Genomic DNA, 18,081 nt, shown 5'->3' with positions numbered 1-18,081 from the left:
TTCCTGTTCAGGAGACAGAAGACGTTCACGGCCACCTTGCACTGGGAATCTTTCAGTCCTGCAATACAAAGTAGAAATACATTTCCGAAATACTTGAATACTTTATTTTTACAGTCCACAAGCAATACTGCACTACTCTACTCATTGAGTACTGTATTGATATGCTGCAGTAGTGCAATTTTCTAGTGAGAGTAGATTTCTTACCTATTCTCATTTCGGAAAGTCCGGATGATGGATGCTACAGTGTACCTGCTCAAATTTGGCTGTACTCTTTGACCAGCTTCCCTCATTGTTAGACCATGGTTGAACACATGGTCAACCAAAGTAGCTCGGATCTCATCAGAAATTGTGGTCCTTGCCCTTCCTCGTCCTCCCCGTCCTCCTCCTCCTCGTACTATCACTCCTCTGGCTCTGCCTCTGTTTCCAATGTTGGCATCCATTACTCCAAAACAGAAGAGCTCACCTGTTGCCCTATTATGACAGGTGTTTTCCCATGTGATGAGTCAGTTTGCATAGTAGGGAAATTCACTTTAGAATTTTGAATGACAGTGTGTACATTGTGAAAACAAGAGATTTACTTCATGAACATTGTGCCAAATGCAGAGAATTGTGTTAAGTGTTTTGAAAAAAAGTGTGTTGTAGAATTTTGTAGAACAATTTGAGTGTAAAGCAGGAATTGTGCTTGTAGTTTAGCAGAGTTAGTTCAGGGGGTTGGTGCATGAGTTACCTGTTGTGGTCACTGTGTCTCAAATACGTGTATTTGTGTGTAAACAATTAACAAGAAAAACTGTAATTACTTCATGCATCAGCTTTGTCATTAACCATCAAGTGAGTTCTGTTTCATAATGTGAAGTGTGATTACTGTAGAATCATGTCATCATAAACATGGCTGCCTCTGTACAGCAAGGCCCTTACTGTTACAGTTTTTCTCTAATTGTTTACGCACATTTTCTGAAAGCATGCCTCATGCTCTCAGAACTCTACACACAAATCCAAACACACACAATGGGCAAAACCCCTCAATTCTCCTGCAAAATGAAACTTTACATTCAAAACAATGTTATTTCTTCTCAAAATGGTATTTTGTTTTCAAATGACACCCAAACTATCATATAAATAGACATTTATAAGAACCAGTTGAACACTGATCTGCTCAATGTAAAACACTATGATGAATGGAAAACACTTCTTCTCCATTGATAATAATGACTTAGGCCTTTTTCATTGTTTAGTGTTACACTTGCTACAGACAGTACATACATAAGTGTGTAAAATATTTTAGAATATTGTTTTTATAGGTGTGATGGACTGGCGAACTGTCCAGGGTGTGACCCCGCCGATCGTCCTATGTCACCCCGCGACCCCCCGGTGGAGGATGAAGCGGAAGATAATGGATGGATTGTTTTTATACTCAAAACACACAATTACACAGTAACAAATATTTTATTCCTATTAATTTCCCACAAAAACAATGTACACAGTGTACATCCCAACCAACACAAATTTGCACATACAGTGGTCTACATACAAAACAGAACCCTTTTATGCTAACGCTCTGATTGCAAATTGTAAAGCTGTGTGACAGGTGTTTTCCCATGTGATGAGTCAGTTTGCATAGTAGGGAAATTAACTTTAGAATTTTGAATGACAGTGTGTTCCTTGTGAAAACAAGAGATTTTTTTCATGTAAATGGTGCCAAATGCAGAGAATTACAGTATTTTTGTGTAAACAATTGAGAAAAACTGTAAGTACATATTAAAGGCATATTAAACTATTTTTATTCTGAAAGGATTATACATTATTACATTTACTAATTTAGTAAATGCTTTTATACAAAGTATTTTAAATGTGACATGCACTGCTAAAACAGCCACCAGGAGCAACACAACACTCTGAAGAGTAGTAGGGTGGGTGGTTTCAGCAGAAAAACATAAATTAAAATAAACACTGGGCCTTTAATTGTGATTTGGGCCACATACAAAATAATATATATAATATTTGAAAGACAAATTGGTCTCAAAAGTTACCTTCACTTGATCAGAGAGGGCAAAAGTGTAGATGCTTGTCCATGTCTCTATATCATAACCACTATCTGTCAAGTTGTATTTTCCACTTTTCCACTATTTACCACCGTATTTCAAGTGTCAGGGGCTAATTGCATTACTTTCACAGCAAAGTGCTTTTTGGACATTTACAGTACAATACATAGATGCTGCACTTAGGTTAGTGCATACATTTTAAGTAATTTACTGCAAATTGACAGCTGTTTTACTGTAACTTCATAGTGATTTAGCAGTATTTTACGGTGGCTCTGAGGTGCAAAACACAAACGCAAATCACAAAACACAAACGCGAAACCAAAAACGCAAATCACAAAACACAAATGCAAATCAAAAAACACAAACGTGAAACCAAAAACACAAACACAAATCACAAAACACAAATGCAAATCAAAAAACACAAACGCAAATCAATTGTGTTTGTGTTTTTTGATTTGCGAATGTGTTTTGCTATTTGCATTGGTGTTTTGTGATTTATGTTTGTGTTTTGCACCTCAGGGCCACCGTAGTATTTTCCTGCAAAAATGTTCCCTGTTGTCCAGTACCTTATACATCCATGTCCAGTACAGACAAAGCCCCTTAACTTATTTGTCAGTTTGTTAACTTCCCACCAACTTGAAATGATCATAGAGCAGTACCTGATGAGACCACAAGGTAGAAGCACAAAACAAGAGACATCAGGGGGAAACAAACAAGATTACATAAGAAGTTCAAGAAAAGAGGTCAACAGTGAATTACCCTTAAAAAGTAGTCAACCTTACTGAATCGAAGAGTTGGGGACTAAATGTGTCCATTCATGATGGGGTAGGGACATGTCCCCTGGTCCCTATGCAAATGACATGAACATAACTGAAAGCAACACTGTGTAACTTTGGGTGGACGCGCTGTCCAAACATGACACTATTACAGTAAGGCAGATCTTTGATTACTTAAGTCTTTTTACAGTTTTTCTCAATTGTTTACACACAAATACGGGTACTTGAGACACAATGACCACAACAGGTAACTCATGCATCAACCCCCTGACCCAACTCTGCTAAAGTACAAGCACAATTCCTGCTTTACACTCAAATTGCAGTTCTAAAGCATACTTTTTTTCAAAACACTACACACCAATTCTCTGCATTTGGCACAAAGTTCATGAAGAAAATCTCTTTTTTTCACAAGGAACACACTGTCATTCAAAATTCTAAAGTTAATTTCCCTACTATGCAAACTGACTCATCACATGGGAAAACACCTGTCACACAGCTTTACAATTTGCAATCAGTGCATAGGCATAAATGGGCAACAGGTGAGCTCTTCTGTTTTGTATGTAGACCACTGTGTGTGCAACTTTGTGTTGGTTGGGATGTACACTGTGTACATTGTTTTTGTGGGAAATAAATAGGAATAAAATATATGTTACTGTGTATTTGTGTGTTTTGAGTATAAAAACAATCCATCCATTATCTACCGCTTCATCTTCCACCGGAGGGTCGCGGGGGGTGCTGTGCCTATCTCAGCTGACGTAGGGCGATCGGCGGGGTCACACCCTGGACAGTTCGCCAGTCCACCACAGGGCCTATAAAAACAATATTATAAAATATTTTACACATAACGGAGAAGAAGTGTTTTACATTCATCATAGTGTTTTACATTGAGCACATCAGTGTTCAACTGGTTCTTATAAATGTCTATTCATATGATGGTTTGTGTGTGTCATTTGAAAACAAAATTTTGAGAAGAAATAACATTGTTTTGAGAATTGAGGTGTTTTGCCCATTTTGTGTGTGTTTTTGGATTTGTGTGTAGAGTTCTGAGAGCATGAGGCATGCTTTCAGAAAATGTGTGCAAACAATCGAGAAAAACTGTAATAGCTATATATAAACTAGCTATATTATATTAAAAACAACCACTACTCATTTCCTTATATATACTTAACATATTTTAAATGCTGTCTTGAGACTTCATATTACAGACCAGTGGTGGGAGGTTATTGGTGTTATGCAGTGTATCAATCTGGTCCTCAGGGACCACTGCCCTGCATGATTTAGATGTTACCCTGCCCTAACCCTGGATTAAATCGCCAGCTTGTCATCAGTCTCTGCAAAAGCCTGACGTCTATAAAATGCAGGGCTGGATTAGGAGGCACTGGTGTTGAGGAGGTTGGTAAGTGGTGAGACATGTTTCTCTTCTCCCAGTCGGGATGCTTTACCAGCAGGCTGAAGAGCAGGCTGCTGAACTGAAGAGGAGGATCTGGGAAAGAAGAGCCAGGTTGTGGAGGAGGGAGAGGAGGCTTGCCCTACTGGCATATCTTTTTAACAAGGTAAGAACTACTCATCCCTTAATATCAACTAATTATCACATCTATTGCACTAAACAGCATATACTGTATATGCAGTTGTGATACAGTAATATGATGTTGATGCTCCATGACAAGTCCCATGGATGGAGTCATGAGACTCAGGTGCTGGTGACTGTCTTGATTGGCTTGCTTGTGGAGCCTCCTCCAGGGTCACGGCAGATATCTTCAATTTACCGCTGTCAACTGTTTGCAGAGTCGTCCACAAGACGGTGAACAATATGATGACCACTATTCACCAGGTCATCCATTTCCCCAGACCAAAGGAACTGGAGGTGGAGGCGTCTGGCTTTGCCCGCTGGGCTGGACATGAGGCATTCGTTCAGGCTGCTGGAGCCACAGATGGGTGCCACATCTGCATTGTTCCCCCACAAGAACCACAGAAGAGATGCTATGTGAAGAAGAAACTTTCCCCATCCATTACATTACAGCGTGTCTGTGATGCTGGGGGAAAATTCTTGGACGTCTACATCGGGAACCAGCTGGATACTTTCTGCTGAGAGATGGAGCATACCTGTGTTTGCAGCGTCTGGTGGCCATCATGACACTGTACCACCAGCCAGTAGCGAGTGGTACTGGCTTCTCTAAAACACACAAATAATAACACAGAAGAGAATATAAGTTGATAGTTTGGTCACTGAAATATAGTTGATTGTGGTGTATTTTGTGAATATTCATTCATTTCATTATTTCTATTTTAGGGCAAGGCTTGCTGCACAGGTTTCCGCACCGACTGTGCTGCCACATTTTCTAAATGAACACGACTAATGAATTTAAAAAATGGAAGTGGTGTCTTTCTCTATTGCTGCATGTTTTTTTCCCCATTACCTGAAAGTATAAAGATTAATGAAAAATATGGGTTTGTTCCGGGTATGAGAACCGCTGCTCGCGTACTTGAGAATTGGAGCAGAACTTGGACTGAGGTCGATGACGTTTTCAGGTACGGGAGTACACAAATACGGAGAAGTACGGACAAGTATGGATATTGAGAAATGCCCCATGTTTCAGATGCTTCCTTGCTCCAACACTCCTGACAACTCCAACAGCTCCTGATTCACATATATGGGTCATTATCAGGCTTCTGCAGTGATTGCTGATGAGCTGACTATTTGAATCAGGTGTGTTGGAGCAGGGGAAAATCTAAAAAATACAGGGCAGTGGGTCCCAAGGGCCAGGAGTGAGAAAGCTGGCCCTTCAATCCGATTGGGGGACGCTGAGACAAATCATTCGGCAGAACCCATAAATGTTTTGTTTAAATATAAACATTTATCAATAAAATGTGATTTCAAAATGTTAATATTTTTACGCGCTTTCCCTCAGAATAAAGAACAAATATTTCAAATTAAACAGCAGAGGTTCTGGGCTACAAGGCTGTATAAACCTATTTTAAATGCGACAAACACAGCTCAAATAACACTAAATATATATTACTGTATATCAAACTTCGTACGCAACCGCTGCGTCAAACCACTCGCCGCATTTCTGGATTGAACGCTCCGGTACTTTGCCCCAAAACACACTCTACAGCAAACGACAACTGTAAAAATGAATCTTATCTCTGACGTTTATCTGTGAAAGTATTTTTTTCAGTCTAAATAAAACACAGTTACACTAAAAACATCCCGGGGATCTCTAGCTGACGTAACAACCCTATGGGAAGCATTACCCTATCCAAAGGCAGCAGCCAGTCGCGTCACGTCCAGACGTTTTGCTGCTTCTCATTGGCTAACAAAGCTGCCAATCAAACTTTCAAGAGGACAGCGTCCTTCTATTGGCTGAAGCCACAGAGGTGTCAATCATTCATACAGACCCATGTTCGTTTTTGGAATGGAAAATACATAGAATTATGCAGGTACTTTGAAACAAAGCCATACGCTGTTTTATTGAATACTAATTATGATTAAAGTGAAAAAAGTAGTTTAATACATGAACAAATACAAATGCCGCAGATGTTTCTAAAATGTGACAAATGAGACCTCGCCTGGACTTCCTGTACTAAAACCTCTCTAATTTTGTTCTGCTTCACTTAATCAAAGTCAAACAGAGTTGTTAATGTTCACATTTTGTACTTTGATTTGCTTGTATACTGTGTATCATGTTTTGGCATGTGGCGCCACCTACCGCCGTCTACCAATCATTGCATTGAGTAGAGTCTCAGCTGCCAAGCATCCACGGGTTGCCAGTTACGTCAGAAAACAAAACCTGAAAGACTTTTGAATTTAAATGTAGTAACCGTTTTTGGCCACATTCTTACATATGGCACCTTTAACATGACACTCAAAGTATTCAAATAGACCTTGTGGTTGCAGAGATATACTATTTTCATTATGAAAATTATGCCATTTTCAAGTAGAGACCTACAAAATAGGCTTAGGGCTTAAAGGGTTAAACATAATATACAGTACATTATATGGCTGATGCTTGGTGAGTTAGTTCACCTTGTAGTGTCCAAAAATGTCCACATAGGGGCAGGCAGCGGGTTTAAACAGGTTAAAACGGCCAGAATAGAATGATGGAGACGGGGGAGCATCACTTGGGGAACAAGGAGACCTCTATGAGCTTGAGTCAATGAAGGGGAGACAATAAGAATGTCCTCTTCATTTACTGTAAAAGCAATTAATGTCACAGGATTAGAACTGGACAGAAACGTATCACTTATTCTTACAAAGGCCTGCAGTGTTGTTTAATCATTCACAAAATATTAAGTACCAAATACTTTGGTCAATTAGGCCAGAAGAAACTCCTGGTTTTCATATTCACAGTAGTCTGTCTGTCTGTCTGCGTCATGTTCTAAAACGCCTATGGTTTCATGGTTGCTTATAAAACCTATTACTTAGATGACGTGCTGACGAAAATCTGTCTGATTAGCCTTCACCAACAGACGGGGATTAGGCTTTTCGTCTGTAATTATTATAAAGCATATACGTCAGCAGATATCCACCACCTTTTTTAGACAGGCAGATAGACAGACAGACGTGGAGTGAAGCTGCTGCTGCTGCTGTGGAGCCGAGCCTTGTTGTTGGTGGTTGACTTAATGTTCATGTGTGTGTGTGTGTGTAAGTGAGTCAGGAACAGCAGCAGCAGCAGGAATATCCTCCACAGTGCCACGACGCTCACTGACACAGGCACGCCACGCACACACACACACGCGCGCGCGTCCACGCTCCCCGACAGGCAGCGCTGACTCTGCTCCCCTAATCATCATCCTATGCTATTCTGCTCAAGATGGCGGTTCAGGCAGTGGAAAAGGACGGAATAGTGAGTATTATGGGGGAGTCGGGGAAACCGGGTGGGGTGTTTAATTCAATTTGGTTTGTGTGTGTGTTTTTTAAATGCCCGTGGGTTTGGTTTTTACGCTCCGTTATGTCAATTAACCGGCGCTTGTTTGTATATGCGGAGCTCCGTGGTGCGCTGCGCATGCTGGGGACTCCTCATTCATGTGTGACCGCGGAGGAAATAGTAGGAAATCCAATACGTGTTGAAGTGAACTGAAGTGTCCGCGGTGTGTGCTTTCATCTTTAGGCCCTTCAGCCGCCAGTGCAGCGAAATGTGTGCATTTGCTGCGCCAGTGCGACGTACGTTGTCCAATGTATTGTCTCTTATTCCTAAATACAGGAGAATAACATGTCAATTCTGCCGCTGCCGCCTCAGCCATTGTTAGAAAATTAATCAAAGGGTACAATTTGTGCGTCTAATAATTAATAATAGATCTGCGTCTAGAGCTTTAAATGATATGTCTGTGTGTGTGTGTGTGTTTGTTATCTCTGGTGTTGAAGAATGTGGAGGATGACCACCTGAATGACTCGCTGGGGAACCCCGGCCTCATCTCACCTGACAAAGAGGATTTATCACGTCTCCTGGTATGAGATGATGTTTGTTTTAACCACTTCGCTAATCCTTCCTTGATGCTGTCTCCGCTCTGTAATGACTGAAATGTGCATTTTGCATAGACCGTTCCATTCAGCGGACGTATCCGTGGCGGCATGCGGCCAGGGAAGAAGATCATAGTGATGGGCATTATCGACCTGGAGCCAGACAGGTATGATGATAGCAATCAGCAATGCATGCAAGGTGCAGCTTATCTGCAGCTCAACGTATTCACAGCCTCCTGTTTTGTATCATCCTTGTGCATAAAGATGTGATTTCGGTGATAAACTCTTTTGTTTTAACTGGTGCTGGTCAGACTTGCACAGCCACTCCATCGTAGTCACAGTGAGTAATGCGTGGGCAGCCACAGAGAATGGTGGCTTCTTATTCTTATTCTTCTTAAGCATGCAGAGACAGGTCGTTCCCCCGGCAGCAGGGAAGAAAAGGGGGTTTAAAGAAAAAAGAAAACAGCACTCAGTGAGGCAGACGTGTTCGGGTGTGTCCTTACCCTACATGGAAACTTGTGTCAAAGTTGGAAGAAACCTCCCCATGACTTCATCATGTTCTGTGGCTGCTGCTGCTGCTGTTGCTGCTGGCACCATATTTATGACGGAGTTCATCTGCTGACACAGACAGAGCTGTTGCAAGTCTCAAACAAACACACACACAACTGTTCTTCTGTAGTCCTGAGGAAGGTTGTTACTCTATGAATGAACTTGAAGTAAAAAAAAACAACACAAGTAACAGAATGGTGCTTGGAAAGGAGTAAGTGGAACTAAAAACCTGTGTTGCTTTCCCACGTCTCTATTAAATAGCTTAGAGGCTTTAAATATATTTACACCCAAACAATAAATATTCAAACTACTTAAAACTTCCAACCCAAATTAAGTATTTTCTTTCCCGTCTTAAACCAAAGTTGCAAGACACATTTCAAGTCATTTTCTATGATCAGTGTACATCACATGACAGTCAGTCAGTTATTTGCAGCCTAAATATCCACCATACTGTAATTATTGTCTCCACACTAATGCAAAGATGTAAAACTGCACAGCTGCTGTGGTAGTTGGGGGTCGCGCAAAACTATCTGTAGGCATTATTTGCGATTAACACACAGTTGGTTTGCTGTTGCAGCTGATTCATCTCATATGAGTTATGTGGACTCCTGTCTGACTCCTCAATCCTCTGGTCCCTTCCTCCTGCAGCATTGACGTGAGCCTGACCTGCGGCCGTGACTCGGAGAAGGAGGAGGTGCCCCACGACATAGCCCTGAAACTCACCGCCCGTTTCAGTAACCGCCAGTTTCTACGTAGTGCCCGCATTTCTGGGAAGTGGACACAAGAGGAGGCCTCCACTGACTACTTTCCCTTCATCCCTGATCAGCCCTTTAGGGTAAATGACTTCCCTGTTCGATAATGCTAGCTATGTAAGCTGTTTACATGCAGGCTCAGACTGAGTGTCTCATGATCACATGGTGATTGGTGAATGGTCTGTCCAAACTGTCTGGTCTGGTCTAAGATTATATGCTATTGATGGAAACCTGAAACAAGAGTTCTTCTGGTGCCTCCTGGTGGCCTTTTAGTATATTCCTAATTCCTATTTGGCTTCAATTAGCAAACTGTTTATATATAGTCTATGCATTTGTCTCACTTAAGCATCTTTGACCTGATGAGAATTTAAATCATATTTTTTTTATCATGTTCCAAGCTGAGGTATATATATGAATAATCATTTACATTACAACCTTTGAGTTATTTGCTGTGGTATGGATGTGTGAGTGTTTGTGTTCGTATTCATTGTGCAATGGCCAATACATGCAACCACACATGCACCTGCTGTTTTTAACCAGAAACAAATTAATTATTGATTATTGACACACTAATAAATCATGTGTCTATTTGGAAACACTACAGTAAACATGCTGAACCGTGTTTTTTAAGTGACTTCCGTGTAACATCATCTTAAAGACACTGTCACATACAGCTACAACAGTAATGTTCAGTGCAGAGACACATAGGAAGTGTGTTCCTAAACTAAATCATATCTCTCTTGAATAAACACTGCTCATATCCTGTATGGTTGACTGTGAGGGGCAGCAGCATCATCATCAGTGTGCTGGATGAGTGTGAAAAACAGGGTGATGTTGGGGGAGGGTTTGAGTCTATGCAGGATGAGTAACTGTAGAAGGACCTGAGGACTTTGTAGCTCATATTATGCTCTAATAAGTCTGAAAGTGAACACATGACTAGCACACGTTTGGCTATAAATATACAATGAGGTTGTTGTTGTTTTGCTTACGTTGCTGTATTTTGTTGGAGAAGTCATTCATTCAAAGTGAAACCGCTGAAGACATCTCTGAGATCTCTGATTATGTAACGCCAGCTCTCTGATAAAGTGTCATTGTCCGTGGTCACTGTGACCAAGCTTGTCTGCACGGTCATGACTCATGTCAACAGCTGGGAGGATGCAGATTAAGGATGTGTTGCAGATTGTGTCCAACACACTGCCTTGTGATTTTGACAGACACATGATGTGTGTGTTGCTGTCTGCCTCAGGCAATGTGAACACACCTATGAGTTTGTTTACTTCTGACCAAAATGAACAAAGACATGTTTGCACTGTTGACTTCTGGTATTTGGTTCATTCAGGTTCACGTTGTGCATGTACTAGTCAGCCACTCTTACGCAAAAAGTGACATAGATTGTTTATAGCTTGATTATTGACAAACGTTTTTTGCAGTTGTAGCTCTGTGTTGATTGAGAGCTGCTGTGTATTCATGGCAGCCTTTTTGACCAAAACAAGATTGCTGTATCAACTGAACTGGAAGGCGGTGTGCCACATGGAGCATTCTCAGGCCCTAGGAGACCTTTGTGGACACACAGACATAGATAGGATGATCCATGTCTTTAACTGCAATTACGCACCACTGCATATTGTGAAATTAGTAGGTAATTTAATTAATTTCTAAGTGTTTCCAGTCTCTGTTCAACTTGGCTAACTAATGCATGTAGCATATACTCACTATGCAGACATTAGTAGTATGTTTTTCTTTTCAACTCCCAACCAGAAAGCGGGGAAACGTACTTCCCAAAGAATCCCACCTTTTCATTTTATCACTAATAGTGCTCATCCTTAACCTTAGATTATGTGTTAAGACATTGTCTATTCTCAGTTCATCATTATCAAATCACATAATCTCTTTGTCGTTCTCCTGTTCCCTCCATCCCCGCAGATTGAGATCCACTGTGAGCACCAGAGGTTCCGGATATTTGTGGACGGACACCAGCTGTTTGACTTTTATCACAAAGTAAAATCTTTGCCCTCTATCGACACGGTACGGATACAAGGAGATCTACAGATCACCAAGCTCGGTTAACATCCCCACTCTTCCTGCTCTGCAAAGTCAGGTGTGAAGCAAGGACTTCATCACAGATGACCATACACTCAGACATGCATACATACACACACACACGTCTGCTTGTTACGCCACACCACTCATAACCCAACATGCACCACTGCAGCAAAATAGCAACTGGAAAAGATCTTCAGCAGTGACGAGTTAGAAATATGCATAATTTCACTCACTCCTTTTGATCTGATGTGATGATGCTTTGTGGGTGAATGTGTTTCCTTCTGTTTCAGGTGTTTTTCCTTGTAGCCCCAGTTTTGTCAGATCAGGAATCTCACAGCTTATTAATAGTGCATCCTTTTTTTCCATGTTAAATCCTTTGGGGATGCTAAGATAGAGGCAGCTGTGGAAGTCTTTTCAAGCTCAGATGTTACAGAAAGTAGTTACTCAGGAAAATACGTCTGAAACTCGGCAGCGGAGGAAAAAGCCAAGTTTTTTGGCCAGGGGTGAAATGGCTGCCTCCGCAAAGCAAGGCCATTGCCACAATTATATATATAAAGGCTTATTCCAAGGCTACAAAAACCAAACAGTTATTATTTTAAAGCAGATATATACTTATGGGTAGTGTATGCCAATAAACCATACCATTATTGAGGGAAATTCTCAATGTAGGCATTAAGACATGATCAAACTGAAGAATAGACACTGTTTGGAGGTGCTTACTATAAAACTCACAGTATTGAGCCTAAGCAGTGTTTAGATACTTAGTCTGAGCTTTTTAGATTCTGATGAAAAGCTGGTTTGAAGCAACATTTTACAAAATCTGTTCATGTGATGTGCAGTTAAGTCAGTCTTCAGAACACAATAGCACACAGTATTACGGCCCCTCTCTGCTGGTGTATCAACCCAATAAGTACTTCTTCGCCCTCCCTTGGGTGTATCCCAGTTGTCATGGTAACACACTGCTGTTTCACTGACCTCAATATCCAAAAATGTTGGTAGATATACTCATTTTAGAGATCACTACAGCTGTAATTCTGCTGTTTGGTGAACAGTCAGGAAAGTTATGACTTTATTTAATTCAAATAACTATTATTATAAGTCAACTGATCTTTTCTGTTCAACTCGAAACACATTTTTAAATGCAAACAACATCCGAGTTATTTAATAATACAATATGCAACTCATCCACGTTAAAGTACACTCACTTCACTAAACAGTAAGAAGAAACGGGTGCTGTTGAAGTGCGCAGGGTTATGATCGTAACTAAACAACAAATCTAGCGGACACGTTCCACAGTCAACCGAACTGTTGGTTGGAAGGTTTATTGAATGTATAGTATTCATGTTTCAGTGGTAGCATAGACGATTACAGTGATGCACAATATGTTTACGTTATGTCACAGTATGTTAGTGGTATGGCTGGTTATTTCCATTTCCAGTCGCACAATGTGTCGTACGTGTTTTCTGGCTCTTTAAAAAAGTGAGTCTGTAATCATTCCACATTCATGTCTGATCCACGCTGAAGCAGGTAGATGTTACAAAGCAGTTTCATCCTTGTTCACTGCAGCCAGTGAGTTGTTTGAGCGATCTGTTTCTCTGTTCTCTCTGCACAGGATATTTGTTTCTCCACTGAGGCAGATGGAAGGTTAGAATAAACACAGTGATAGCATAGTTTACCTATAAAACAAAAGTCATCAGTATTGACACTGTTATCTTTTAAGGAACTTAACATTCACTATGTTTTGTCACAATGAACTCAATAAGAATGTCACTGTAACGATTCTCATGAAGGGATGATGATGTAATTGATTTCTTTATTAATTGGTCATAAATCATTCCCAACACTTACTATATCATTAATAATGGATAATAAAATGACTAAAGTTTCCAGGTGGTAAGTCAGTTTTTCTTTTGTTTTGTTGTTTTTGATAATGTCATAATTGTAGTCACTTGTTATAGCTTCTTCTACATTTTTCCAAATCAGAGGTCTCAAACTTGCAGCCTGCTACCAGTTTTTCCTATTTACAGATTCAATGAATTATACATGTTTTTTTTATTTCAAATTTATACCTCGTTCCTTTTCAAAACAAACACTTATTTTGGAATTCTGTGAAATTTTGTTGCCAATATTGAAACTGCGATATGATGGAATATGGTGACGTATGTATAAGCTCATATCTCCCAGCCAGTTGTTTTATTCCCTCAAAAGTTTGACTAGTTTTTACTTGACCAGCCCCCTCCTGTAATTGTGATTTTAGGTCATTTGAGTTTGAGACCCCTGCCCTAAATGAAATCGCCTAAGCTCAGACCTCATGTTACCATACCAGCACATAATGATCATGCATTTATCTAATGCTGTGTCATGGTTTATAAACTGATCAACACAGCAAAGAAGGTTTGACCTTAACAAGTTTGCCATGATGTCTGTTTGTTGCACTGATCTCACTGCGGTGCTCTCTGGAAACACTCATTTGCTCGAGCAAATTTAAAGTACTTTCTCTGCACAGTGAGCTGCAGTGACCAAAACACAATGTTTGGTCAGACAGGGTCTTCCTTGTTTTATATCTTGACAGCTGCTGGTTTATTTTTGAGCACAAACAGGAAATGCATAGTTTGTTAAAAGAGAGCAGTGACAAGTCCAAGTTCATTATCCAGTGTTGCAAAAAACATGTGTGTACAAGGAATGTGTAACCGTTTTTCTTTCGTTATGGTTTGTGTGTATTCGTGCAAATAATGGGACCATACTTCAGCAGTCATGTAGTAAATTCTCAACATACGACAATTGTGCATTGTTCCCATTGGGGTTAGGTGGCTGTGGTGCAGGTACATGAGAAGCCAGCAGGGTTACTGATCTGGTACTTTTTCACTTTAAATTAAAATAGTAGGTCCCTGTCTCAGATCTTTTGATAATTAACGACCTAGAACCCTTTTAAATGCAGGAGTAAAAAAACTGAATGTCTTGGATAAATACCGAGGTGGAAATACTGTTTATACTTCACTTAGTTATTTAGGATGCTCCTACACACTGATGTCAATAGATTTTCTGAGAGGAATTTTCTGCACTCTTCCTAAACTGATGTGTATCTGAAACCGTGTGTTTGACCCAGGACTGTATTTTTCTCTGGTTTTGGACTTTGGATGTACGTGGTTATAAACTTGACCTTCACAGGCTTCACTTTTCCATGACAGTTATAAAGTTGAGTTGCGAGCAGGAAGCGTTTTGTCAGGCATGTATAAGTGACTTCCTGTCTGTTTTGTAAACAACAAAGACAGAGTTCATTCCTGTTTTTTTCCATTGCTCCATTTTCTACCATTTACCTGACGTGTTTATAAGATGAGGCTTTGCTTAAATTCATGATGATTTAATATTGCATATTGCTGACATAAACATTTGGACCAGCAAAACAATATTAACGAAAGTTGGTTGGTTTTAGTATTAACAAATAAAACAGCAAAATGGCTTCCTAAGACGTCATGATATCATTTTTCAAAGTAGAAGAAAAGTATAGGCTCATGTGTAGCTCATGTATTGTGTGATTGTATGATAATTCTATTTATTACCAGCAGGACGTGTGTGTGGTAACGTTATACATACTGTATTGGTAACATGCAAACTTTTGATGTTTATATGAAAGCATTTTTGAAAAAAAAAAATTGTTTTGTTTTGTTTTTTTAATAAAATGAACATGTTTTGGCTCCAACAGTTGTGTGACATAAGGAAATGTGTGAGATGTGTTGGATCAAACTCTTTTAGCTGCAGAACAAGGTTAACATTTTATATGGTTGTCACTTGTTGTTCCGTAATAAACGTAATAATCCCTAAAATTACCTGAGATACTTGATGTCTCTACATGTTTATCATGTTTTAGTAGAACAAACAAACACCAAACTCCTCATTTTGGAACTTGCTGGTACTCCTTTCATAACTCAACTCGGTACTAATCAGAAAAAATAACTGAAACAACAAAAATAACATTTATTTATAGAGCACCATTCAAAACCCCTCATTACCTTCATAGGCTGCAGTTACTGTAAGTCAAATAAGTCATAGACTTATCAGTTATGAGATGGTCAATAAAAAGTAAAGAGAAAATAAAAGAATTAAAATGCAAATAAAATAAAAGGAGTAGTGACTTAAAAAGAAAATGCAGACTTGGCTGACCTGATACTCCTGTATCCACAGGTCCAGGCCCAACAAATGCAGTGTGTTAAAGGTGTTGTTTTAATGTCCTTCTCTGGCTAACTTCCTGTCCGTTGCTAAGGTTACCGTTGTCCATGTCGCCTCGTGAATGCATTTTGTGAAGGAGTGGAATTAATTCACAAAGACAAAAACTAACCTCACAAGTTTCTTTGTGGAGTTCTTGGCTCTGGATTAACTGGAAAAGTTTCTCCAGGGTTTACTGACAGAGCCCAGAGACGAAGGGAACTAATCAGTGATACCTGCTGGAATGTAGATCTATTTAACATGCATTTTACAGTTTCCCCACACTTGCTAGAACTCTAACCCATCTCTGATCAATTAATCAGTGGCCCAAACCTATTTATTTAACTTTTTAACTGCAAAACTCCAAAGCATTCTCTCTTACTGAAACACATTTTTGCACTGTGATGCACTCGCCGTGCATATCGGGAGTTTAAAGAAGTTAAACACAGTTACAGCACAGGTGTCACAGTTTACACTGAACGACTCAAAAGTGAAAACGTGTTGCTAATGATGTGATGAAACCAATATAAGTGACCTGATCTGCAAACAATGTTATGGTTTTTTATGTGTAAATTTAGCACAAAAGGTAAGAATATTTGTGTTCGGTTGATTATTTCTTTGTTGTAAAAATGCTTTGTGGTAATAAATCATCCCACAGCAGTGTGGGACCAAGCTGGTGACGGGGTCGTACCTATGTTCCCCGGGTCCTATGTTCCCCGATCGGGGAGCATCTGACCTTTTTTTTAAAAAAAGGGTCCTATGTTCCCCACTTTGTGGAAGCCTGGGTGTGGAGCTCCAGGGTAAAGGGTTAGGGTTAGGGTTAGGGTTAGGGTTAGGGTAAGGGTAAGGGCCAGAGTTAGGGTTAGGGTTAGGGTTAGGATTAGGGTTAGGGTAAGGGGTAGGGTAAGATGTTCCCCTGGTCCTTTTGGGTGAACAGCGGGGAACATAGAACCCTTTTTTAGAGAAAATGTCCTATGTTCCCCGGTCTCATACAAAGCGGGGAACATAGGACCCTTTGGGTGAACAGCGGGGAACATAGGACCCTTTTTTAGAGAAAGGGTCCTATGTTCCCCGGTCACATACAAAGCGGGGAACATAGGTCCCGGGGAACATATATACGGTCCCGCTGGTGACCACCATGAGGAGGCTGCTGTGGCTGTGTATGTTTTTTCCACATGCTACTGAGGCCCCTGTTTGGTAAATTAATAAATTGCTAAATTTAGAATATGTTATGTCTTCAGACTTCAATAACTAGCAGAGAAGATTTGGCGAGTTTTTCATGGGCACAACCCACAGACTCAACTCCGCTACTCAACCCACAAATGCATTTTCCTTACAAACGTGGCACAATTAAAAAGGGAAATACACAGGCTTTCCAACGGTATAAGATGCATTGCCAAGACTGAGGTTTGTGCTTGAAGCAAAGGGTATGAGTTTTCAAGAAAATTTTTTTTAGCAGTTGCTGCAGATCTGGCAGTAAAAACTTTTACAAACGTAATTGCTCTGTTACTTTTAAAGAGTTTAATTAAACACCTCATGTAATCAGCAGTCAAACCCCCTGTAGACAGATTTCAACAGCTTGATAACATTTAAATGTTGCTGCTCAGAGTCTATATTTTATACTATATTTTATGATACCTGGCACAACAGGTTTAAGATCGACCCACAGATTTGCTCTCTTGTGTGAGTCTGTTTTAGTTTCACTGACTGCAAGAGATACACAGCCAAATTGCTCATAATCTTTAGAAAGAATATCAGCAATTTGCCCAGTAGAACTGCTCTTTAAAAGAATCTGAACTTTTACTGATATTCAATAATCCCAATCTTTTTCCAGCAGTGAACAATTTATTATGAACTTGCTCATTATTTTGGCTAGATTGTATACACACAAAGCAAAATATGCAAAGACATTGACCATAACACACACAAATTCTGACCGAGACTATATACTGTACAATAGCTCAACACAATCTGAACATTTAAGAAGCCCTAACAAAATAATTGATTAAGACTTATTGTTTTTTTACATTTCTACAACTTTATAACTGAATACATCCCCTATGTGAGACTTCTTTTTTAATATATGTGTTATATGTTATGTTAAACGTTAAGAAAACACACAAAACATAACCTATCCTAACCCAAAATACTAAAAAATAAAGAAAACACTTTTGTCAACATTGTGTTGTCATGTTGTATAATTGGCACTCCACGGCCATAATTGTGATCACCAATAAAGCAAAAAAATAAATAAATGA

The 18,081-nt window shown here is 39.8% G+C and overlaps 1 protein-coding gene across 1 annotated transcript; it reads left to right on the top strand.

Annotated features, from left to right (window-relative positions):
* Positions 1-7,629: 7,629 nt before the first annotated feature.
* On the top strand, positions 7,630-11,644 carry lgalslb (lectin, galactoside-binding-like b; the record flags this gene model as incomplete). Its single annotated transcript, XM_083897830.1, has 5 exons — positions 7,630-7,662; positions 8,172-8,264; positions 8,355-8,443; positions 9,474-9,660; positions 11,501-11,644. 5 exons carry the CDS (start codon positions 7,630-7,632, stop codon positions 11,642-11,644), a joined length of 546 nt encoding a protein of 181 aa, XP_083753956.1.
* Between the last annotated feature and the right edge of the window lie 6,437 nt (positions 11,645-18,081).

The sequence above is a fragment of the Microchirus variegatus genome (genome assembly GCF_963457635.1).
Source record: "Microchirus variegatus genome assembly, chromosome: 11".
Classification (NCBI taxonomy): Eukaryota; Metazoa; Chordata; class Actinopteri; order Pleuronectiformes; family Soleidae; genus Microchirus; species Microchirus variegatus.
Note: the sequence above shows the minus strand (reverse complement) of the source record. Positions and strands in the feature narration are given on the sequence as shown.